Source organism: Pseudorca crassidens, chromosome 14, assembly GCF_039906515.1.
Source record: "Pseudorca crassidens isolate mPseCra1 chromosome 14, mPseCra1.hap1, whole genome shotgun sequence".
NCBI lineage: Eukaryota > Metazoa > Chordata > Mammalia > Artiodactyla > Delphinidae > Pseudorca > Pseudorca crassidens.
This window is the reverse complement of record NC_090309.1, coordinates 61,445,824-61,470,047: the sequence shown is the minus strand read 5'-3', so window position 1 is coordinate 61,470,047 and position 24,224 is coordinate 61,445,824. Positions and strand designations below refer to the sequence as shown.

Sequence of the window (24,224 nt, the reverse complement as noted above, 5' to 3'; positions counted from 1 at the left end):
GTCAGTAGTCAGTGTTTGATCAGGAGTTCATAAGGACTAATTTACCTTCTACTCTGTTTCTTAAGGCTTTTGCCCAAAAAATCAAGTCAGAGCTAGGAGCCCAGAGGACAAGTGTAATATAACTGTCTTGCCTTCACCCCAAATACGGACAACAAAAGTCCATTCCTGTGACAGTTTTAATGCCTTGTGACAGGGATCTGGAATTTTAGAGAATCTTGTTTCCAATAATCAGGTCTACATCATCTTCTTGCAAGAATGAGGCAGCTGTAGTTGCCAGAGTGATATTCACATGACCACTCTTGTCATTCACGGAGGACAGTAGTCCTACGCCTTGTCCAGTTAGCCAATCCTGACTTACCTTTCAAGGTTAGCCTCCTGTCACCACCTCTGGAAAACCTTTCCTGACCCTCCTGGCTGCATTAGGTAGGGGCTGCTGCTCCCTGCTCCATCGGAGCCCTTTGAATGCCATTCTCGTTGCATTTGTCATACTCTCCTGTAAGTTTTTATGTTTTTGTCTGTCTCTTTCATCAGATTCTAAGTTCCCTGGGGTCAGTTTAATGCCTGGTGCATAAAAGATACTCAAAAATGGGTGAACTAGCAAATTTATATTTGTTTTTCCCCCATCCAAAAGTAATTGCAAGGATTAGTGTTCTTAAGGTAGAATCATCTAAAGGGACTTCTGTCAAAATTTGTCACCTCCTGTCTTGTCAAATCAAGTGCCAAGAGGTGAAAACATCCCAAGGCAGTATACTGGTTATCTATGGCTATGTGATAAGTTACTCCCATTTTATTATCTCTTACTGCTTCTGTGGTCAGGAATTTAGACAGGGCATATCTTGTCTCTGTGTATGATGTCTAGGGCCTCTGTTGGAAGGTTAGAGCAGGTGCTGGAATCATCAGAAGGCTCATTCACCTGCATGTCTGGCAGTTGATGTTGGCTATTGGCTGGGTGCTGTCAGCCAGAAAACCTCACGCATGGCCTTTCTATGTGACTTGAGCTTCCTTACAACATGGTGGCCGGAACCAAGAGCAAATGTCCTGAGGCAGAGAGGGCCAGGCCAAAGCCACTTTGTATTTATAACCTGGCCTCAGAAATCACATAGCATCACTTGTACCACATTCTGTTGGTTGAGGCAGTTACAAAGGTCCATCCAGGCTTAAGGGAGGGAAAAAAGACTTCACCTCTCACTGAAGGAGTGTCACCATCACATTGTAAGTAGAGCCTGTGGGATGAATATATCCTGGTGTGGCCATCTTTGAAAAATGCGGTATGCCACAAGCAGTCATGGGGAAAAGGTCGAGCGCCTGTAAGACTCCTTCATGTGAGATAAGAGATATGAATCAAAGCAGATGGATTTCATGAAGGCAGTGAGTTTTTCCTGTACTTCCGGAGGGCAGGTAATTATAACTCTGTCAGGAATGAGGGGCTAGAGGAAGATTTAAGGCCTTGTGACAGGCATCTGGAATGTTAGAGTCCTGTTTCCACTGCTCAGGTCTACGTCACCTTCTTGCAAGAATGAGTCAGCTGTAGTTGCCAGGGTGACACTCATGTGAGCTCTCTTTGTTGAGGTCCTCTGTAGACTTGACCTTATTCCTGGCTCACTGACACTCCAACATTACTCTCATCACAATTCTACGTTATTTCATTATCCATATGGATGATACCCTGACCTTTTAGCTTCTTGACGTCCTCTCCCAATGATCTCGTCCTCCAAGGTTTCCAGCTACTCACTCCTATGATCTTTGAGTCATACCCTTGACTTTGTCACTACGTCTTATTGCAGCCTTTTATGATCACTGTTTAAGATGTCTGTTTCAGCTTCAATAATTCTTCAATGCCACAAGAACCTATAGTCCCTTGATCCTACCACCCTGTCACTGTTCACCTCCTCCCCTACTAAGATCAAAAGTCCATCATTAGAATCACCCCTTTTCATGTGCTCTCCCCTCCCTTGCCCTCTCCTTTTTCTTTGTATTCTCCTAACAAAGCCCAACCCTGACTAATCCTACCCCCCCAGACCCTCTACAGCTGCCACCATACAGCTACTGGTCTCATTCAAAATTCATGACAGTAACCTCAGGTGGGTCCTTAGTGGGGCCTGCAGTCAGACTTTCCCTGAAATGGGGAAGCAGAAGTACTGCCTCAGGCCACTCCCCCAGAGCTGTAACCCCACACCTTTGGGTCAGAGCCCACCATCTGCCAGGCGTTGCTGCTCAGACCTAAACGCACACCCAGCCAACCTTATTCAGGACAATAAGAAGTCCTCATCTGAAAACGGCTTCTCTCTGCTGACACGACAGCTTTCTGATGGCTTCAAAACCAAAGTCTGGTGATGTGACATCCTCTCTGAAGGCACCCTTTCCATTTCGGCTTCATTTTCTGTACACTCAGTGTTGCTGAGACAGCTATTTTGACATCTCCTTCTATTCTTAGCACCAAAGCACAAACTCACACATAAACCGAAATTGAAAGAACTGCACATTCATTCTCCAAAGTCTTAGAAAAATCAAGAGTACTTGAGGGCTGGGGGTGGGAGGGGCTGTACCCAAGTCACTCCAGGGTGAGGTGGAGAGTGCCTGAGTAGGGGCCTGGAGGCTGTGACACTATGCAGATGTGTCACCTTGGGCAAGTCCCTTTAGTCGTCTGGGTTCCAACCTCATCTGCAAAGTGGGGGTACTAGATGAGGTAATTCCTAAGGTCCTTTCTAGATCTTTCATTCTGACTTTGTCACAGGATGCTACAACATTCACAGTTGCCCTCTTTTTTTTCCCTCTACCTCATTCATTCATCAGGTTTTCAGTCAAGTAAAGGCTCTGTTTAATGCTCAGAGGGTCAAAAATCAGTAGGACACAATCCCTGCCCTCTAGGGGCTCATATTCCTTACAGATATAAAGCTTGATATAACCTTATAGCTATGCCTTAATGGGATGAATGTCTTGGGGAAAGTATGTTCAAAGTGGGATGAACAAAGTAGAAAAGGGGATTAGTTCTAGCTGTGGAGGATACAGTCCCTCACAGAGGAAATAGCATTAGAGAATAAGCATTATTTATTTATTTATTTATTTATTTATTTATTTTTGGCTGTGTTGGGTCTTCGTTGATATGCGCAGGCTTTCTCTAGTTGCAGCGAGCGGGGACTACTCTTTGTTGCGGTGCTCGGGCTTCTCATTGCAGTGGCTTCTCTTGTTGTGGAGCATGGGCTCTAGGCGTGCGGGCCTCAGCAGTTGTGGCACGTGGGCTCTAGAGCGCAGGCTCAGTAGTTGTGGCTCTCGGGCTCTAGAGCACAGGCTCAGTAGTTGTGGCACGCAGGCTTAGTTGCTCTGCAGCATGTGGTATCTTCCTGGACCAGGGATCGAACCCGTGCCCCTGCATTGGCAGGCAGATTCCCATCCACTGCGCCACCAGGGAATCCCGAGAATAAGCATTCTTAAATGACCTGGTGGGCTTTGCCAGAGTGGGGTAGGGGAGCCCAGAAACGTCATTCCAGTTACAAGAAAGGGTCCAAAGACATAGTGAATCTGGGAGACAAATTCTAAGTTTCCCATTTGCCTGACCAGTAAGTGCATGAGGGAGTGTGTCAGGGCATGAGGCTGGAAAAGACAGATTGGAACCTTCTCTTTTTCTTCTCATTCAGCAAAAATCTCTTTTTACAATTTTCCCAAGTGTCTAAATTTTAAGTCAGGGCTTCTCTGCCGTTCTTGAAGTCTTACCCTCTCTAAGCTCTGCTTTGTGTTATATATATATTTCCTGAAATTTAGCCCTTTTATTTATGCCATCCTCCTGAAAATGTTCAAACATATCATTTATCAAATATTTCCATGTAATGTATGGGGCGGCAAATAATAGCAGCTTTGTTTTACAGAGAGAAAAGCTAAAGTAAACATTGATTGCTCGATATCATAGATTGCTCAGTATCAGGTTAATAGACATGAAATATGCCCTGGGTCCTTCCTTCATGAAAATTCCATGACTTTCTTTAAAGTCAAGAAAAGTAAGTAATTGATTGACTGATCCGGGCAATCACATTGGGACTATTTTAAGGGTTCGATTTTGAGTCAAATATGGCTTTAAGAAAGAACTAAATATTGTGAGCACCATTTAAAGTTAGGGAAGAAAGCATAACATAAATACCACTGGGAATATGGGTTGGTAAGATTAAAATCTTCTTGAGCCCATGTTAACAGCTGCTTCTTTTTCCCAGTCTAATTGTTTCCTAAGGAAACACTGTTGTCTTTTTTAAAGTCAGTGTGGGAGATAGTTGGTCACCCAGACTTCACAGGACAGTAGCGCCCCGGTGGGTCACTACCATCCAGGATTTGGCCTTCGAGATCCAAAAAGTTCAGCTCTCCTCCAGAACTGCTCGGGGTTTAGAGGACCGACTGGACTCAGACAAGGTGTATGTTTATAAAGCAAGCTCTTTACATTGTGTCTCTAGCACCATCTACTGGGAAACAAAAGTGCCTTTATTAGAATTACATTAGAATGTGTCAGAAACCCAGAGAAAAGGGGAGAAAGAAGTTCAGAAGATTCTAAGAAACAGAGAATTAAGTATATTATATTGAAGTGACTTGTATATAGATGTAACCACTAAAACAAAAACACAAACTTTCTAAATTATCAGGAACATACACACAGACCATATTGTAAAAGATTTTTTTTAAAGTGACTAGAATTCATAAACACAGAAAGCATACCATAAAATATAATGACAAAGTAAGAACAATTAGAATATACGTGTCATCTTAATGCCATAAAACGCCCCTATTAAACAGTCTCTCAGATTAAATCACAAAGCAAAACCCAACAGGATGCTGTGTACAAACCAAGTGACTCAGAAAGGTTGAAAATACAAGAATTCAAAAGCAAACCAAGCAAGTGAAAGCCAAAGTAGCAGGGGGTCTCAATCTGAACATCAGAAAAGGCTGATTTCTTGACAGAAAGCATTCTGTTTTCTAAAGGATGCAATTCACAATGGATGCAATTCACAACGGAAGTTCACCAAAAAATGACTATATCTAAGACCATGAAGAAAACCTCCGGCAGTTTCACAAAATACAACACAGCCAATATTGACCTAGAAATGTTTTAACTGTCTCTTAATAATTCTTGGATCAAAAAGGAAGTCAACCCCCAAAACTAAGGATATTTAGAAAATAAATAATATAATTATTTATGTGGAAATATATAAATAATATATAGGAATATATAGTAAGCAAATATTATATTACAGTTATCCATAATGGAAACTCCTACATGTGATATAGTTAAAGTAATACTCAGAAAATTTTAGCACTACTTATATTAATCAAAAATTGTGAAGTTAAATGAATTAGGCATCTAATGCAGATATTTGAAAAAGAATAATAAAATAAATCCAAGAGAACAAAAGAAAAATTAACAAAAATAAAAGAAATTATAATTTTGAAAAGAATCAGAAAAGGTAGTACTCATAAATCCAAGAGCTGCTTCATTGGAGGGAAAAAAAAACCCAATAAAATAGATATAGCATTAGCTAATCTATTTAGTCCACAGAATTAGATATGAGCATAGGCAAATAACGACAGACAGATGAAACTGAAAGTATCATAAATTATTTCTTTCCTCAACTCTTTGCAAATAAACATGAGAGTAATATAGATGAAATGGATAATTTTCTAGGAAAATATATAAATTTGTAATTGTGACCTCAAAAAGAAATTTTAAATAGATTATCATAGAAAAAATGAGAAAAGTATGAGTGCATAAGGAGTTGTCTAATGAAATACCTAGGAATAAATTTAGCAACAGCCTCCAAGATAAACTGAGTGAAAAGATCAAGGTGGAAACAGGCTGTGAGTTTGTGGATGTGCATGGACGTGCACTTAAATGCTTGGATATCCTTGTAGTATCTCTGGAAGGTGCATGAGAAACAAGTGACAATGGTTGCTTCTGTTGAAGGAAACTGCATCTGTAGGGAACAACGACGAGAGAAATTCTTTTCACTGTAGAGTACGACTTTGTAACTTTTACATTTGATATCTTTTAAATTGATTACATGTGTAAATATTACCTACTCAAGAATTCTTTTTTGGAAAAGTAGAACCATGACAAAGGAAATAGATGCTTTTAAAGGATGTTTCAAAAAGAATACCACTTAACCTTTCCTAAAGCTGACTCTGGTAAGAGGAGGATCCTCTTGGTTGAACAGTGGACACCAGACACTAGGATGGTCTTAGCCAGGCCTCCGTGTCTCCCTCAGGAGCTCTGGAACCCAGGCACCCTCGCGGCTCTGTGTGAACTCAAAGACCCCAGTCCTCACGTGCCAAAAAGACTACATTTCTGAGCAGAAGTTCTGAGTTCAGAAAAGGATACCCTCTTTTCACCCAAAGACAGGACATTCATGTTTCTTAGTATTTAGGAACTCAAAGAAGCAGAACCAAATGCTTTAAATGGCTAAAAGTCAGTTCTCTTTTTCCTATTTAATTTTTTAATGGTAAGGTACAAGTTCCTCATTTTTCTTAGCCTCCTAAGATTCCAGCCCCACTTTGCATGCTATATCTCTCCTCTAAAAATAGCAGGAACCAAGTTCCTAAAACATTATCCATCTGACCGCATGAAAGGAAAAATAACTCTCACCCTGAAAGAGTATGTTAAACACCTAATGTCTGTACTTACCTTCAAAATATATGATTCAGTTCTGGGACAATACAAAAACTTTTAAATGTACTAAACTGTATCATTGTGTAAGGCTCTGAAACAGAGTCCCTTTCCTCTTTCCCCCTCAAGAAAGACTGGCCAGATTGCCTGGCCTGCTGCAGAGGAACCTGGGATTTTTTGTATTTGGGGAAGATCCTAGGACCAGGGGCTTCTCACTCCTAAGTGGGTCATACTTTTAGGGGGTGGGATGGGGTGCACCTCTGCTGTCATCTGTTCCTAGGGTTTTCTAGGTGAGCTGCTCAGAGCTTATACTGGCTTCACTTTGGCTTTTATATATATGTTTTTTATGTTGTATACAGTTGACCCTTGAACAGTGTGGAGATTGGGGCACTAACCCTCCATGCAGTCGAAAATCCACCTATAACTTTACAGTTGGCCCTCCAGATCTGCAGATTCAACCAATCAAGGACAGTGTAGGGACTTCCCTGGTGGTGCAGTGGTTAAGAATCCGCCTGCCAATGCAGGGGACACGGGTTCGATCCCTGGTCCAGGAAGATCCCACATGCCGCAGAGCAACTAAGCCCGTGCACCACAACTACCGAGCCTGCACGTCTAGAGCCCGTGAGCCACAACAAGAGAAGCCACCGCAATGAGAAGCCCGCGCACTGCAACGAAGAGTAGCTCCCACTCTCCACACTAGACAAAAGCCCATGTGCAGCAATGCAGCCAAAAAAAATAAAATTAAGAATTAAAAAAAAAAAGGACAGTATAGTACTGTAGTATGTATTACTGAAAAAAATCCATGTATAAGTGGACCCATGCATTTCAAAACCATGTTGTTCAAGGGTCAGCGGTATATGTGTATTTATTTAATGTGTGTGTGTGTGTGTGTGCACACTTGTATTTATTGAGCTTCCCTCTGAAATAGCAAATTCTGCAGGAATGGGGTAGGGGGTGAAAGTCAGTGATTTAGTCCAGCTTATTGTACTGATGAAAAACCCCAGGCTCAGAGAAGTGATTTCATCTAACTTTACTTAATCTCTTTCCTCATCTGAGGCATTCTACCCTACAACTGCTACTACTACTGCTGCTGCTGCTACTATTACAGTACACACACACACACACACTACCACCTTGTACTTAAGCTGTGTCCTCCACATCGATTATTCTTCAACCTTCTTCACCCATTCAACCTACCATGACCTCACCTCAAGTCTCAGCTCAACTAATAAACTTTTATCCATGAAATCTCCCCAGTCCGCCACATCTAAGCCAACCCAGTCATACTGCCTGTCTTCTTTCTTACAGCTGTGCCTCTGGGAGCACTCTTCACACTCTGTGGTTATGAGCGGCTTATGTGTCCTCTCCCTCCTTCAGACTGCAAGTGGCTTAAAAAGGCAGGTCATGTCTCATCTATGTATCAGCTCTGCCCAGCACAGTGCCTGGCATACAGTAGGTGTTTAATGTGTTGATCGATCAGAAGAGTGACTGTGAGTAGGCTCCTAGTCCATTGCTCTGGCTCTGTCATATTCCAGGAACATGCCTATGAGGAGGAATTCTTCCGCACATTCCCTGGGCTTTCTTAACTGAGCTAAATTCAACATATTTGTGTACGTTGTTTCAGATGGCTCAGCCTAGCATCTAGGGAAGAACAGATCTGAAAGTTGGGAAGAGAATGAAAGGTGATAAAGCAAAATGGCACAATATTCAGAAGAATGTAAAACCCATGTTATAGCCTTTTGGCAAACATGTCTAGAGGACTGTCTGTTGAGAAGTTTGCTCTCTCCCTTGGACCTCCAGAGAAATTACTCACAAGATAACGCTGATTCCTCTTTTTCACCCTCAAAGCCCCGATTTTTTTTTTTTTTTTTGGCTGCACCACGTGGCTTGCAGGATTTTAGTTCCCCAACCAGAGGTCAAAACCCGGGCCCTTGGCAATGAGAGTGCGGAGCCCTAACCACTGGACCACCAGGGAACTTCCTCAAAGCCCTGATTTCTTGTTCAGTGGTTTTAGTAGAGCAGAAGATGTGGCAAATTATTTTCACATATTTTATCAACTCTAAGATGCCATCAGTTGTAAAGTTCACCATTATTTTACATTCCATGAAGGAAAAAACCACCTCTGCCAGTTAAAGCATGACATGACATGATTTCAGAGATTTTAAAATATGAAAATGAGGGAATTCCCTGGCAGTCCAGTGGACTCTGCACTTTCACATTCGGGGGGGGCCAGGTTCGATCCTGTGGGGGGAACTAAGATTCTGCAAGCCGAGTGGAATTACTCTCTCTATATATATATATACACTATATATATATATATATATAGTGTATATATATATATATATATATATGAGAAAATGAGTGTCTTAAATTGAGGAAATATGGCATATCAATATCACAGGTTGTTGTTTGATGATACCAAGTTGTGTGGGTCTCAGTCTTATCTGTTACATGAGCAGTTTGGACCAGATGAGCTCTGAGAACCCTTCTGGTCCCAACACCCTTGAGTTCTGTAACACCACGAAGGGATAGTCTTGACTGGGCATCATTTGTTGTGTAATAACCACCAAAATGGGGCTCCCATCCAGATTCCTTCTGTGCTTTGCCCTTTAAGAGTTGAGGGTCTTCACACTGCAGTGTCCTCCCTCAGGACTGCTCACCCACCCACATCATTGAGAAGAGGCTTCAGAATGTCCCACCTTGATAAGAACAAATATACTTATTAGAGGTTGAGGAATCTGGCTTACACATACGAAGCGGGTGGTGCTTGCCAACTATAACTCCTCCAAGAAGCACTCCTAGAGACACAAAGCTTTCATTCAAAGGATTGACTCTGGGCTTCCCTGGTGGCGCAGTGGTTAAGAATCCACTTGCCAATGCAGGTGACACGGGTTTGAGCCCTGGTCCGGGAAGATCCCACATGCTGCAGAGCAACAAAGCCCATGTGCCATAACTACTGAGCCTATGCTTTAGAGCCCGCGAGCCACAACTACTGACCCTGTGTGTCGCAACTACTGAAACCTGCGAGCCTAGAGCCTGTGCTCCACAACAAGAGAAGCCACTGCAATGAGAAGACTGCACATTGCAACGAAGAGTAGCCCGTGCTCGCCGCAACTAGAGAAAGCCCGCATACAGCAAGGAAGACCCAATGCAGCCTAAATAAATAAATAAATAAACAAACAAAGGATTGACTCTAAAATTGGCTAATAGTAGAGTGGCCATACATTCTAGTTTCCCCCCAACTGTCCCAGTTAACTCATTTGTCCCAGTGTTGTTATTAACAGTTCCCTCTATGTTTCAAGTCTACAGACTGATCAGGGAAGTGATTGAGGAAGAGTGGCTACCAGTGTCACTTCGGCTAATAATGGCCCCAAATGGTTCGAAAATCACTAATCTCAGGGACACTGTTAGCATCTGGTTAGCCAGTACCAGGTATTAATGCTCAGTTATGAGCCCTGGGATATTTCAGCATTAAAGCAAGAAATGTCAACAAGGTGATTGACTCAATGGTTAGGACAACCATCACCCTTTATCCAACTTATTCCTTAACGGAAATTATGCATTTCCTTGATTTTTGTACTTTTTTTACACTTGAATGATTCTGAGTGTTATAGCTACTGCATCTTGCAGTCAGTGACATTTTACAATTAAGGAGATCCAATAATTTATTATTCTTAGGATCTGGACTCCTACCTCCTTTACAACTTGAAATGAAGGCTGGGAGGGTAGAACCAGTGGGTCTTTAGGATATAAAGATTTTATTTAGGTATTTGTCATTCTTTTTTCTGCCTCTTCCCACCAGGAGAAGTTGCTCCAGTGCAGGGAACTGCATTTGACCTGAGGAAGCCAGTGGAGCTTGGAAAACACCTGCAGGAGTTCCACATGAATGGCTTTGACCACAATTTCTGTCTGAAGGGATCTAAAGAAAAGCGTTTTTGTGCACGGTAGGCACTTTTCATTTGCTGCCTGTACTTTTCATTTGCCTTTCATTTGTTGGGAAGAAAAGATACCAACTCCTATTTGAGGAGCTTTTCCTCTGCCATATTAATGCCATTTACTCTGCTACAGGGGACCAACTACCACATCCTATGTGCCTTTTCAAAGCTCCTATTCCATAGGTGAATACATCTCCCCCCTCCCCCTTCATACCGTTTTCCCTGTGCCCCTACCTGGCATCCTGTCTCTTTGCTTCCCCTCTCCCCATCTCTGCCTGTTCTCTAAGGCCCTTTTTTTGTTAGAAACCCCAACTCCTCCTGACTGAAGTCACCTCTGCTCTCCGTGAACTTTCAGAGCCCTTCGTCCTTTCTTGACTTCTGATGTATGATTTGCCTACTTCCATGACAAGCTGGAGGTTGCATTTCCCTTATAGCACTCACCACCTCCAGCCTTGTCTGACAGGCATCTGTGTCCGCACTCTCCTTCTCACTAAATTCCAAGTACCTCGTGCCATCTTATCTTTGTGAATCTCTACCTTTACCCTAACACCCTAATACCATGCTCGGCACTAGCAAATAATCAATAAATGTTCGCAGAATGAACGGGTCTTAAATAAAGCAGAGAAAAGACTGCTTTTCTCCTCTGTCCCTCCTATTCACATTTCTCTTTCCACGGCCCCCACGTGAGGAGACCCTCCGACCTCCCCGCCACTATTCAAATCCTGGCCTTTCTCTTTCCAAACATGTTTCCCCGAACCTCTTGGTTGACTACACATTGTGGGGATGTCTTACCTCGGTAAGTCTGTAAGACCCAGCCTTTCTTTATCTATATATCCCTTTGACCCCAAGTATAGGACCAGGTAGGTACTCTCCCATCTGTAGAGGCCTGGTTTTTTTAAAAAAGGAAACAATTTGGCAGAAACCCAGAACAGATCTATTCTCGGGGGAAAGAGCCCTGCCTGCTCTAGCCCCAAGGGTGGCAGGCAGTTTAATTTGGAGAAGCATCTATTCTCTTTCAGAAGACATAGCTGGTTGTCTTGCCAGACCAAGCAGAGAGCTCCACCTCTTTATGAGAAAGTATCCCAGCCTACCTACCTGTCTCCAACCTGGCCGCCCCCGACACACACAAACGTATCTGACTGGGGTGAGTCCCTTTTGCCCTTCCCCAGAGAAGCCAGGCTCAGAGTGAGAAGTTGCTGTTGGGGATCCTCAAAACCACCTACTCATGCCTCACCTGAGAGGCTGCCAGAAGTTCCCTCCATGCTCTTCTTACCTTTGTCTCCTCCATATATGTTGTCCCTGCTCTGTGACTGGGTCTAATTCCTGTCTCAGAGCTGCTTCTCAGCTTTTCCCTGTCTGCTTTTCCACCCTGGACCTATATATATGTGGTCTGGCTTTATCCCTAGGGTCCATCATGCTGGGAGCGGGCGGGTACTGGAAGTGTACACCACCCAGCCGGGGGTCCAGTTTTATACGGGCAACTTCCTGGATGGCACACTGAAGGGCAAGCGCGGAGCACTCTATCCCAAACACTCCGGTTTCTGCCTTGAGACCCAGAACTGGCCTGATGCAGTCAATCAGGTAAGTCTACAAGCCAGCTTGTTAGAGCGGTGGTGTGTCCAAGGTCACACTGGATGACAGAGGTCATAACACTCAAGTCAGACCTGGTCTGTATGATTCAAAAGTCTGTGTGTGTTCTCTTCTCCTCTTCTCCAAGTCATGAACAACACAGGAAACTCTTAACCACATTACTAAAATGGCATTTACATGTTTAAAAAAATCTATTATTTTCTGCAACCACAGTGCTAAGATGATCCTCCAAATCTTTTCATCCTGTTTACTTCCCCATAACTTTCTTTTCAGCTATTGCGTAGAGTAATGCTCCTCAAAGCTCCAGCCCATAATAAGATGCTTGCAGCTTGCACCAGAATGTAAATCAACCCTGCTTCCGTAAGAAAGTCTTGCTGTGATAAAGTGTGTTTAGTGATGTGATTTTCATTCTGGTTCAAGTTCTTTATCTCATTGCAAACCAATAATAAACAGTTCTTACACTGGCAACTGGTTCACAGAACTGGTCTAGAGACCAGTCCAGAAGCCATCCTGAATGGTTAAGGGTGCAACCTGGGCTGGCAAGGTGTAACATGTATTGTTTTCCCCTTCACAGCCCCACTTCCCTCCTGTGTTGCTGAAGCCTGGTGAGGAGTATGACCACACCACTTGGTTCAAGTTTTCTGTGGCTTAAGGAAGTGTAAAGATATGACCTGCTCCAGGGCTAGGTTTGGGAGCCCCTTCAGCAGCCTGTCACCTATGCAGAGATGAAGATTGAGAGGCTTTAAAAGTGATCCTCTGAATTAAAATCATACAAATGGTAGCTGTCATGATAGTCAGTCTGAATAGATTTCCTTCCCAAAGACTGGCTCCAGGCCATGTCTAATGATCAGCTCTATTCTCCGTGCAGTGAAGAGGACCCAGCCATCCATGTCATCTAAGCCTTGACCGTAGCCCAGAAGTGGTAACTGAGCTCCTTGTGTTGGCTCCATCTCTCCATTCTGCCTCTTTCTTTTCTACTTTTCACCCTTTCTTTCTTTGATCCTACTCTCATTCCTTTTCTTTTTCCTCCTTCTCTACCTCACACCACCTTGCACTGTGCAGCACTTTGGAGTTTTCAGAGGTCACTTAGCTCATTCAACCTGCTGGCAGAGGGACCTCTCTGCCCTGATACAGCAACAGATTATGAAGTGAGCCAGCTGAGGCTTAGAGGGGATAAATGACCCACCTAGAGGCACAGAGCTAGGAAAAATTTTAGCCAGGACTCGAGGTCAGGTCATGTGAATTCAGGTCCCCTTCTTTGCCTCCACTCATCTTCCAGAGCATTCCGAGCATCACTGATGGGCAAAGGGGGATCTGACCCTTACTCTGTTAGAGCCATCCTTTCTTCCCAGATTCACTTTTATAAGAAGCTTTAGTCTGCCTCTGAGCCTTACAGATGGTGTGACTTAAAGTGCAAGATCAAAATGTCCAGAATCTGTAAATTTGATTCTCTGACTTTGCGGTTAACTGAGAAAGCCCAGCCCAGCCAAGGCATGGGAAGGAAGCCATTGGAGACAGGAGCTGTGTTAGTGTGAGAGGGCCTTGACTGAGGATTGCACATTGCACTGAGAACAGATGTTGTGTTATGTAGATGAGCCTGGGCTTCCCTCCTTTCCTGAATAACTGAATCATCAGTGATGGGTTTGGGTTGGTGGGTTTTAAAGAAATGTATCTTATACTATTATACGCTAATAATCGGTTGAAATAAAATCAAAATCTGCATCTTCAGGAAACTCCCAGTTTCTTCACTTTAGATCTGTCAGGCATGGACCTTTGGGAAATGGACCAAATATAAACGGTGTTCTGGATTCTACCATACTCTCCAATACAGCCCCAGCATCTTCCTAGAGGAACACTACTTAAATGGCAGCCTATGGAAATTCCTATACTTCCCCTCTCTCTTAGCAACAAAAATAAACCAGTTTATTTTTTAATTCATTTCAGCATGGATTTTCTGAGTACCTATTGTGTACACGGTTCTCTCCTGGGTTTAAGGGGCTCAACAGGTAATGTCCAAGATGTAGTTATGTTCCTTAGAGATATCACAGTCTCTCTGGGGAAAACAAGACTAATAGTAACAACCAGATGATATAGAATTGCACCACGACAGAGCTGGGAGCCCTGAGCACTAACTTTGCTCCTGGCTTTTACTACATGGGCAAACAATCTAATTTCATTTAGCCTGTTTTCTCACCTGTAAAGCAAAGGGATCCGACTGTAATTATCTGGAAGGTGAGTATATGCCTGCAGGCTGGAACTAAATTAGCCACTAGTGCAATTCATGTGAGGTGGTGAAAACAAACATGGTACTCAATAGGGGAAACACCATATATAACTACAGAATTATTAAAGCCTTGTTGAAATGCAAATATCCACTCAAATGCAACCCCCTCCCCCAAGAGTAAGTCTCCAGGTCCCCAGGAGTCCATGCCTTCTTTGTAGAGCCCATACAACCCTCTACCCACAACCAGACTAGTGCTGTATTATTCTGAGTACTGATCTTTCACAGGTGAGCATATTATTGACTCCAGTTCAACGATCTATGGATTCCTGTTTGTTTCAAATTCATATTCCTGTTTGTTTCAAATTCATATGACACAAACAGGAATCTATGGATTCCTGTTTGTTTCAAATTCATATGACACAAGTTCTTATTATTAACTGTGAGATTTTCATTTTTGCAGTTCCCACTCATTTTGCCTAACAAGGTAAGATACGGTCCAGTGGTTAACACACACTTCCAGTGCAGTGGGTGCAGGTTCAGTCCCTGGTCGGGGAACTGAGATCCCACATGTGGGAAAAAAAAAAAAAAGTAGAACTTGGAAAAAATACAGAACTACCAGCAGAAAAAAGGAGGGAAGCACAGCATATACCCTCTTCCCTAGCTAGTTCCCATTAGCAGTCATAACCATTTTAAACAACTGGATCACAAGTTTGCAATGGGCTTTTTGGATATTTTTGACAGGACTGCAGTCCTTTTCCAATTGAGGAATTTATCTTCCTTTAAGTTCCAACTTCTCCAATTACTCAAATCATAATTAAACTCTCAGATGGTCTGGGTAGCACTGCCAGCTATAGCTGGCAGTGTAAGGAAGTCAGCAAATCCTCTCTTCAAATGTAGAAGAAAATTGACAAAAGAGTTCCCGGTGCTCTGGGAACTGACCCAAAACATACAACCACCCAAGACGTTTATGTTTGAAAAACTGCTGAACTTTGAGTAGGAACAGTGGAAGACTGTGGCATCCTTGCCTGGGGCTGCTCCCATTCCCTTTATTCCCCCAGCTCAGTCACTGTGGAGCTTCTGCCAGAGCAAAACAGAACACGAAGACCAGGAGATTGCTATGGTCGGAAGGCGGGGGAGGTTCTCATTTTGGAGCTGTAGGTGATATCATGCCCAGCTGCTTTGTCAATAAAAATAATCTTGGTGCTACAACAGCAGGGAGGGTTGATGGCTCTACTAGCCTGAGTTTGCAATTATGGTTGGAGCAAGCAGATTTCTGGGTGATCAGAGGCTACACACATACATAGCAGAGACCAGAGAGGGCCAAGCTATTCATACACTCCTAGCCAAGCCTGAGGCCGCATGCAGGTGCAGAGAAAATTAAAAGGGACTTAGCAAAAAGCTAAAACAGACTTGAGAACAGCCTAAACACTGAATCAACTCCCTACCTTCACACAGATCCATCAGCAGACGGCAGAAATCTGGTTGAGGTGTCTGAGCACGACTATCCAGTTGCTGACCACTAAGCAAGCTACGCAGACACAGGGCAACCCCTACAAAGCTGAGCTTAAAAATAAACACAGGGACTTCCCTGGTGGTCCACTGGTTAAGACTCTGCACTTCCACTGCAGGGGGCATGGGTTCAGTCCCTGGTCAGAGAACCAAGATCCCACATGCTGCTTGGCACGGCTAAAAGAAAAACTCTGAGGAGTCCTATCGGACAGGGGTCCCCAACCCCTGGGCTGCACAGCAGGTGGGCGAGCCAGCAAAGCTTCATCTGCCGCTCCCCATTGCTTGCATTCCGGCCTGAACCATCACCCCCCAACCCCCACCCCAGGTCCATGGAAAAGTTGTCTTCCACAAAACTGGTCCCTGGTGCCAAAAATGTTGGGGACCACTGCTGTAGGAAATAAAACTTGTTTTTAAAGAAAAAGAAACTATTAAAAATAAACACAAGAATGTTTTCAGAAATAACAAAAAACACTGAAGAGATTACAAAACCAAGCGAAATTCTGAGGTTGAAATGTACAGTAACAAATGACAATTCCAACTAGAGAGGCTCAGAAGCAGATTAAAGATGGCAGAAAAAAAAAGTGAACTTGAAGACAGATCAATAGCAATTATTCAATCTGAAAAACAGAGGAAAAAAAGACTGAAGAAAATGGAAGAGAACCTCAGAGATCTGTGGCACAACAATAAGCACATCAACATATGTGTAATGGAGGTTCCAAAAGTAAAGGGACAGAAAAATATTTCAAACATTAATGGCAAAAACCTCCCCAAATTTGATGAAAACCATTAATCTATACATCCAAGAAGTTCAATAACTCCAACAAGGATAAATACAAAGAGATCCCCACCTAGATACATCATATTTATTTATTTGGGCGGGGGGGGGCGCGTTGGGTCTTTGTTGCTGCATGTGGGCTTTCTCTAGTTGTGGTGAGCAGGGGCTACTCTTTGTTGTGGTGCACGGGCTTCTCATTGCAGTGGATTCTCTTGTTGCAGAGCATGGGCTCTAGGCACAAGGGCTTCAGTAGTTGTGGCGCGCAGGCTCAGTAGTTGTGGTGCACAGGCTTAGTTGCTCCGCAGCATGTGGGATCTTCCCGGACCAGGGATCGAACCCATGTCCCCTGCATTGGCAGCTGGATTCTTAACCACTGAACGACCAGGGATGTCCCAGATACGTCACATTTAAACTGTTAAATGACAAAAAGCAAAAAGAAAATTTGAAAGCAAGAGAAAGAAGTCCTGTCACTACAGAAGACCATCAGTACAATTAACATCTGACTTCTCATCTGAAACAATGGAGTCCAGGAGGCAGTAGAATGACATAGTCAATGTGCTTAAAAACCAAGGATTCTGTATCGCTCAAAACTACCCTTCAAATGCAAAAGTGAAATAAAAACATTCCCAGATCGGGACTTCCCTGGTGGTCCAGTGGTTGAGACTTCGCCTTCCAATGCAGGTGGTGCAGGTTTGATCCCTGGTTGGGGAGGCTATGATCCCACGTGCCTCAGGGCCAAAAAACCAAAACATAAAACAGAAGCAATATTGTAACAAAGTCAATAAAGACTTAAAAAAAAAATGGTCCACATCAAAAAAAATATTTAAAAAAAAAGAAAAAAATTCCAAGATAAACAATTAGAAAACTCATTGCTAACAGAGCTGTCTTACAAGAAATACTAGAGGAAGTCTTCCATGCTGAAACGAAATTAAGACAATAACTTGAATCCATGGAAAGAAATGAAGAATATCAGAAACAGTAAATCTTCTCATCTTTTCTTTAAAAGATATAAGGTTGTATAAGGCAATTAAACACTGTATCATTGAGTTTATAATATACAATATAGCACAGGGAAGGAAGTTCAAGAAAAGAAAATATACTGGAGCAAAATTTCTATATTTTACCAGAATATTAATCCTGCTCCAGGAAGATCCCACATGCCGCAGAGCAACTAAGCCTGTGTGCCACAACTACTGAGCCTGTGCTCTAGAGCCCGAGAGCCACAACTACTGAGCCTGCGTGCTGCAACTACTGAAGCCCGCAAGCCCATGCTCCGCAACAAGAGAAGCCACCTCAATGAGAAGCCCGCACACTGCAACGAAGAGTAGCCCCTGCTCGCCACAACCATAGAAAGCCAGCGAGCAGCAACGAAGACCCAACGCAGCCAAAAAATAAATAAATAAATAATCTGAAGTAAATTATGATAAATTAAGAGCCAACCACTAAGGAAATAACTCAAAAATACAGTAAAAAAAAAAAAAAAAGAATTTAAATAGTTCATTAAAAAAATGTTTAATACAAAAGAAAGCCATAAAAGGAGGAAGAGAAAAAGACAGGAGACATATAGAAAACAACAAAATGGCAATTATAAATCCAACCATATCAATATTCTATATGTAGATGGTCTAAACAAACCAAAAGGTGGTTTGTCAGACTGAATTAAAAAGCAAGATCAAGTAACTAACTATAGTTGATCCTTGAAGTACCCCACCACCATGACCACCAAGTCAAAAACCTACATATAACTACAGTCAGCCGTCTGCATCTTTGGTTCTGCATCTGCGGACCATGTAGGTATGTAGAGTCTATTGAAAAAATATCCACGTGTAAGTGGACCATGTTGGTCAAACCCACGCTGTTCAAGGGTCAACTGTATAGGCACCAATAAGCTGAAAGTAAATGGAAGGAAAAAATATACCACACAAACAATCATAAAACAGGTAGAGTGGCTATATTAATATCAGAAAAAATAGACTTAAAAACAAGAAATAGGGGCTTCCCTGGTGGCGCAGGGGTTGAGAGTCCGCCTGCCGATGCAGGGGACACGGGTTCGTGCCCCGGTCTGGGAAGATCCCACATGCCGCGGAGTGGCTGGGCCCGTGAGCCATGGCCGCTAAGCCTGCGCGTCCGGAGCCTGTGCTCCGCAACGGGAGAGGCCACAACATTGAGAGGCCCGCGTACCGCAAAAAAAAACAAACAAAAAAAACAAGAAATAGTACGAGAGATATTTTATAAGGATAAAAACATCAATATATCAGGAAGATACAACAACTATAAATGTATATAAATGTACGCATGCAATAGAGCCTTAGATGCTTTGAAGCAATTGTGCCGAGAGGCCATGTCTGGAGTTGACTTAGTGTTGGATATAACCCAATAGTTCTGATAAATACTCCTTCAAATCTCTTGAACAGAATGCTAACTTTTTAAAAAATGAGTATTTCTTTGAGCACAGTGACCTCTACTGGTACTAATATAAACCCCTTTTTCATAGAAAGGTTCCATTCCCGCATAGGGTCATTTGGTTAGAGAAAGGATCAGAGAATCCTAGAGGATGTATTGTAGAATCCTCCTTTGAATCACATGTGAGTGCTGCTTTCTAATAGCAATAAGCTAGGCCAGTCTGTCTAATAACTAGTGAAGCTGGAGCTGGTTAGCACTAGTCTTTAAGCAGCAGTTTTCAATTTTGGTTGTATATTAGAATCACCAAGGGAGATATTTAGAATATTAATGCCCAAGCTTCACCCTCAGCAACTGATTTCATTAGAATATTTTTGAAGCTCCCTGGGTGATCCTAATTTGTAACCAGGCCTGAGAACCACTGCCCTAGTGTAAAAGCTTTCCTCATTATTGCCTCATAACATTCACCAGTATTTTAGCGCATTAGTGTGTTTAGCTAGAATTTGCTCTCTAGCTTCAGGAAGTACTTCCTCAAGAATGAGTCACAGAGAAACAATCTTCCCAGATCAAAAGTATGTCTTGGTAAGGCCCTGGCAACCCTACCAATAATCCTGGTACTCAAGATCTTCAGAGATAATTATTTTGAAGATTGTGAACAGTTAAAGAGAAACATGGGAATTCCCTGGTGGTCCAGTGGTTAGGACTCCAGGCTTTGACTGATGAGGGTGTGGGTTCAACCCCTGGTCGGGGAACTAAGATCCTGAGAGCCGTGCAGCGTGGCCAAAAAAAAAAAAGAGGGAGAAGAGAAATGTCTAAACCAGGTGTTGGCAAACATTTTCTTTAAAGGTCAAGAGAGTAAATATTTTAAGCTTTGTGGCACTTACAGTCTGCAGTTACTCAACTCAGCCACTGTAACACAAAAAGTCACAGGGTACCCGTTCTTAGGCAAAGGAATTCTTGTTATAGGGGCCCAGGAACTCTGGTGATAGTCCAACAATGTCAATGACCAAGATAAACAGACCCATCTACCTTTACCTCTGCCAGAGAGATTATTTCTTTACAGCCAGATTTTTTATCCTTGGCAGCGAAAGGATTCATTTCCTAGAATCCAGATTTCTTAGAGATATATTATAAACCGAGATAAAAACAGGGTCTTTGTATAGAATCACATCCAGCCATCTTCAAGCTTCAGTCACTAAGAACCCAGGGAATCTAAAGAGGTGAATAGGACATAACCTTAGGCATCTGACAATCATAAGAAATGGATGACTTGACCTTCCTTATGTAGGTTAGGCTGACTCACCTAGGCTCACCAGTTCTTGGGGTGTTAGTAAGTTTGTACCCTTTCTGCAGAGAACTTTCTGCACAGAAATTCCCCACACCCCTTCTGAGCAGAACTCTCAGCGTTAACCCAGATGAGGGGATAAAAACCTTGCACTAGAGTTGCAGAGTAGAGCTGGGCATTGTAAATAGCAGCCTAAGGATCTAAATCCCCTGCAGGCAGATCAGACAGGAGTCAGTCTTACAGGTAGCTAAACTGAAAATATGGACTTTTAATTGAAATGGTGATTAATTATAAGGGTCTCACAGAAGAGAGGAGGTTCCAATTTTCTGTTTGGTTTAACAGATTAGAATTCATTCACTCATCCATGAATTCACTTTTCATTCATCAGATATTTAAGTGTTAATAAGCACTAGGCAATGAAGAAACAGAGCAAGGCCCGGTACCTGCTGTCACAACTTGTCTTGTGGTAGAATAGGGACGGAAAAGTAAACAGGCAATTACAGTCTCCTATTATAAACAGTGTGTTGAGAGCAAGGAAATCTAAACCAGACTTGAACACACGGCAATTTAGAGTGGGGGGAAAACATGTATTTTACCGTAATTAAAACAAGCTATGCTGAGACACCATTTTTCAACACAAGACTGGGAAAAATCAACAAGGTTGACAGCCCACCATGTGGTTACACCATGTGTACCAATTGGGCAATGTCAGAGAGAAATAGGCACTCCTATCCATTTCCACCAGGGCAAATAGTACCTAGCAAAAATATAAATGCACTGGAGCCTTTGACCCAGCAATTCAACTTCTAGGAATTCCTAGATACAGGGTCACGTGTGCAATGTATTGTACAAGGTTATTTACTGCAGCATTATAATAGTAATTAGAAACTACCCTCATATCTATTTGTACGGAATTGATTCAATTCCTGTCACTCTGCTCAAACTCTCCAAGGAAAACAGCGAGTCCCTCCCAAAGGACACAAAGTCCTCCATGATTTATATCTTACATCCCCTCCCTTCCTACGCCATCTCTTCCCACTCTCCCCTCTGTTCACTTCCTACGGGCTTCCTTACCCTCCAACAGCTCAGACTACTTTAGGGCCTTTGCATGAACTGTGCCCTCAGAAGCTGGTGTAACCTTCTCTCTGGCCCCAATGTTGTTGCTATCAGAGGCCTCCTTAGACCACCCTTTACACAACAGTAACCAATCCCCTACCCTTTCTGTTTCATCATTCTCCCTATCAGTTATTACCCACCTGATATTTGTTCACTTTGTCTCTCCAGAGCTCCAGCTCCATGAAGATAAAGACTTTGTTCACTTCTATATTCCAAAGCTAGTAGTACCTGGCACATTGAAGGGGCACAAAAGTTTAATGCAAAATTATGCACCATCCAAGCAACTAAACAGTATGCAACTTAAAAAAAAGAGTGCCATTTTTACTTATATGAAAGATCTCCAAGATATTAAATGAGAAAAACAAGGTGTATGTATTTTGTGTTAAAAGAAAAAGGAAAGTGGGAATTCCCTGGCAGTCCAGTGGTTAGGCTCGGAGCTTTCACTGCTGGGGTCCAGGTTCAATCCCTGGTCAGGGAACTGATATCCCACAAACCACGTGTTGTGGCTAAAAAAAAAATTTTTTTAAATATTAAAAAAGAGAGAAAATATCTATGTGTACTCAGGCTATATAACTGACAACAATGGTTGCCTTTGGGGAGGTAAGTGGGCAGCTGAGAGTTAGGGGTTGGGAGCCTTCTCACTGTATACACATCGAGTATATTACCAAATCAAAAAATGGAAAATAGGTTGGGCCAGCAGCCTGTGGGAAAAGTAAAAAGCATTAGGTTTGAGAAGTGGCCTTGAGGGCTGTGCTCTAAAATTACCCTTCTATCTAGCATCTTTTCCCCATTAAGTCTGGAAAGAAAAGTTTATTAACTAAGACCAAGAGTTATTTTGTTCTTTTACTTCCTGACTTTTCCATAATGTGGTCTTATTTTAAGGGAGCAGTAAGGTGCTTTATTAAAAGTTAGGGCTTTGAAACCATTAAGTAGGAATCAAACTTTTCCTACCTTGTAGCTGGTTAATAGTACAGTATTGTTACCAATCTCCCTGAGCCCATTTCCTCTTGTATGAGATGGGGTTTTTAACAGTATTAATTTGTTGTGAGGATTAAGTGAAAATATCCTTTGACATTTTTTACTAGAATGGTATCTGTAAACCTATTAAGTTGTGAAAAAAATTAACAGGCTTTGAAACCGCCTAAAGGTGCTTTTCTTCCCCACCTTTTAGATCTGGATACAACAGCTTTAATACTACCATACCTTAAACCTAGGCACCTTTGTCTCATTTATTCGGCTTGTCACCAGTTCTCACCACCCTCCGAACACTCCAATACCAGCCAGGCCCCGCGTATTTCTTGCTACTTTGACCTTCTTTGCCTTCGTGTCTTCCCGGCTATAAAATATGCATACATCTTTTAGGCTATACTATACAGCACTCCCCTGCAAAGGTCTCCAAGCAATTGTTGCTCACTCAGAGCCAGATCTAATGAATTCTTTGCTCCTGTCCTTCACTGATAACTCATTGCCAACATGTCAGTTTCAGAGCTTTCAATTCCTACTTAAGCTTAATATATCCTGGAAATCACTGTGTTCCTTGAGACTTTGAGATAGGCTACACAAAGACAAGAACCACAATCCCACACTACCATTCATTTAACCCAAAGTCACAAATTGATGGTATTTCAAGACCCCCTCAAATTTTATTTTGTCCTCAGGAGAGAGGACATGGTAAAATGGTAGGACCACACTTTAACTTGATACTTAGCTTAATTCAAAGCCCAAAGGAGAACTACCAAAGTGAAGTCATGAGTTATGCTTTACCTACCTCTATACCAAGGAGAGAGAACCAAGGTAAGGTTCATTGCCCAAAGCACTCAATGTCTGACGTGTTCAATTAGCTACCAATCAATGCCAGGTTAATAATTTAGAAGCAATGAGTTTAGACCAGCACTTACCAAGTCAATCACAATCAATTTAGCAGTCCCAACCTCTAAACAAAAAAAAGGTGCACTAAACAAATGTATCATTTTAAGAGGTATACTAAACACGGGTACGGGACTTGCAGTCAAGGGTACAAAAGGTGTTGGTCTATACACCCAGTATTCTCTTTCCCATAAGGGTAAATAGAATTTTCTGTGCTTGTTTCTTAAAATCATTTTTTCCCCTAACCCCTCCTCCATATCATTTTTACCCTTTCACACTAATCTCTAGGATGCTGCTAGTAATCCATCCCAAAGCTACAGGATGTTTCCTACTCTTGGCTCAGAACTCCCACTTCCAAAAATTGAATATCAGGACTGTTTATTCTCTGCAGATTTATTGTTGAGTAATCTTATCTTTATATAATACAGAACAATTAAAGCTGACCAAGTGCAACAAATAAGCCTGCTGATTACACACATAGCTTTATACCAACCATGTAACGCAGCCAGTTGTCAAAATTCCAAAAACAGAACATCCAAACTTCCAACATACTAATGATCATTCAGACCAGTAAATAAATTTGAGGCAGATCAGTATTCCCAAATTGTAAAGTTATCCAATAACTTTGTTTAAAAGCATAAGAAGCAAGGGCAGACAGCTGTGCCACCAGCATGAAATTTTTTTTGCACCAAAAGCTTGACCAGAAAACTCAAAATTGTTACTGCCCTACGATACTTAAGATATTTAAAGTCCAAATAAAGAATCTACTGGCTCTAACATTCTGAAGTTTACCAGATGCTACCAAAAAATAACTACATGAGGTGTTGCTAAATATAGGTTGGATTTACAAAACTACTTTAGTCTTTTTTAACATTTCTGATTGACAT

General features: G+C 42.3%; 1 protein-coding gene across 3 annotated transcripts in view; it reads left to right on the top strand.

Moving 5' to 3' along the window:
- Positions 1 to 21,965, top strand: part of GALM (galactose mutarotase) — a 104,878-nt gene extending 82,913 nt beyond the window's left edge. For 2 of the 3 annotated variants that reach the window (XM_067703217.1, XM_067703216.1), the window contains exons 8-10: positions 10,440 to 10,581; positions 11,979 to 12,153; positions 12,737 to 14,100. In XM_067703217.1, coding sequence (XP_067559318.1) covers positions 10,440 to 10,581; positions 11,979 to 12,153; positions 12,737 to 12,814 — 395 coding nt within the window. In that variant the 3' untranslated portion in view covers positions 12,815 to 14,100. Of the gene's footprint in view, positions 1 to 10,439; positions 10,582 to 11,978; positions 12,154 to 12,736; positions 14,101 to 21,639 lie in introns of those variants that run through there. The other variant, XM_067703218.1, reaches the window with a different exon arrangement.
- Positions 21,966 to 24,224: the final 2,259 nt, after the last annotated feature.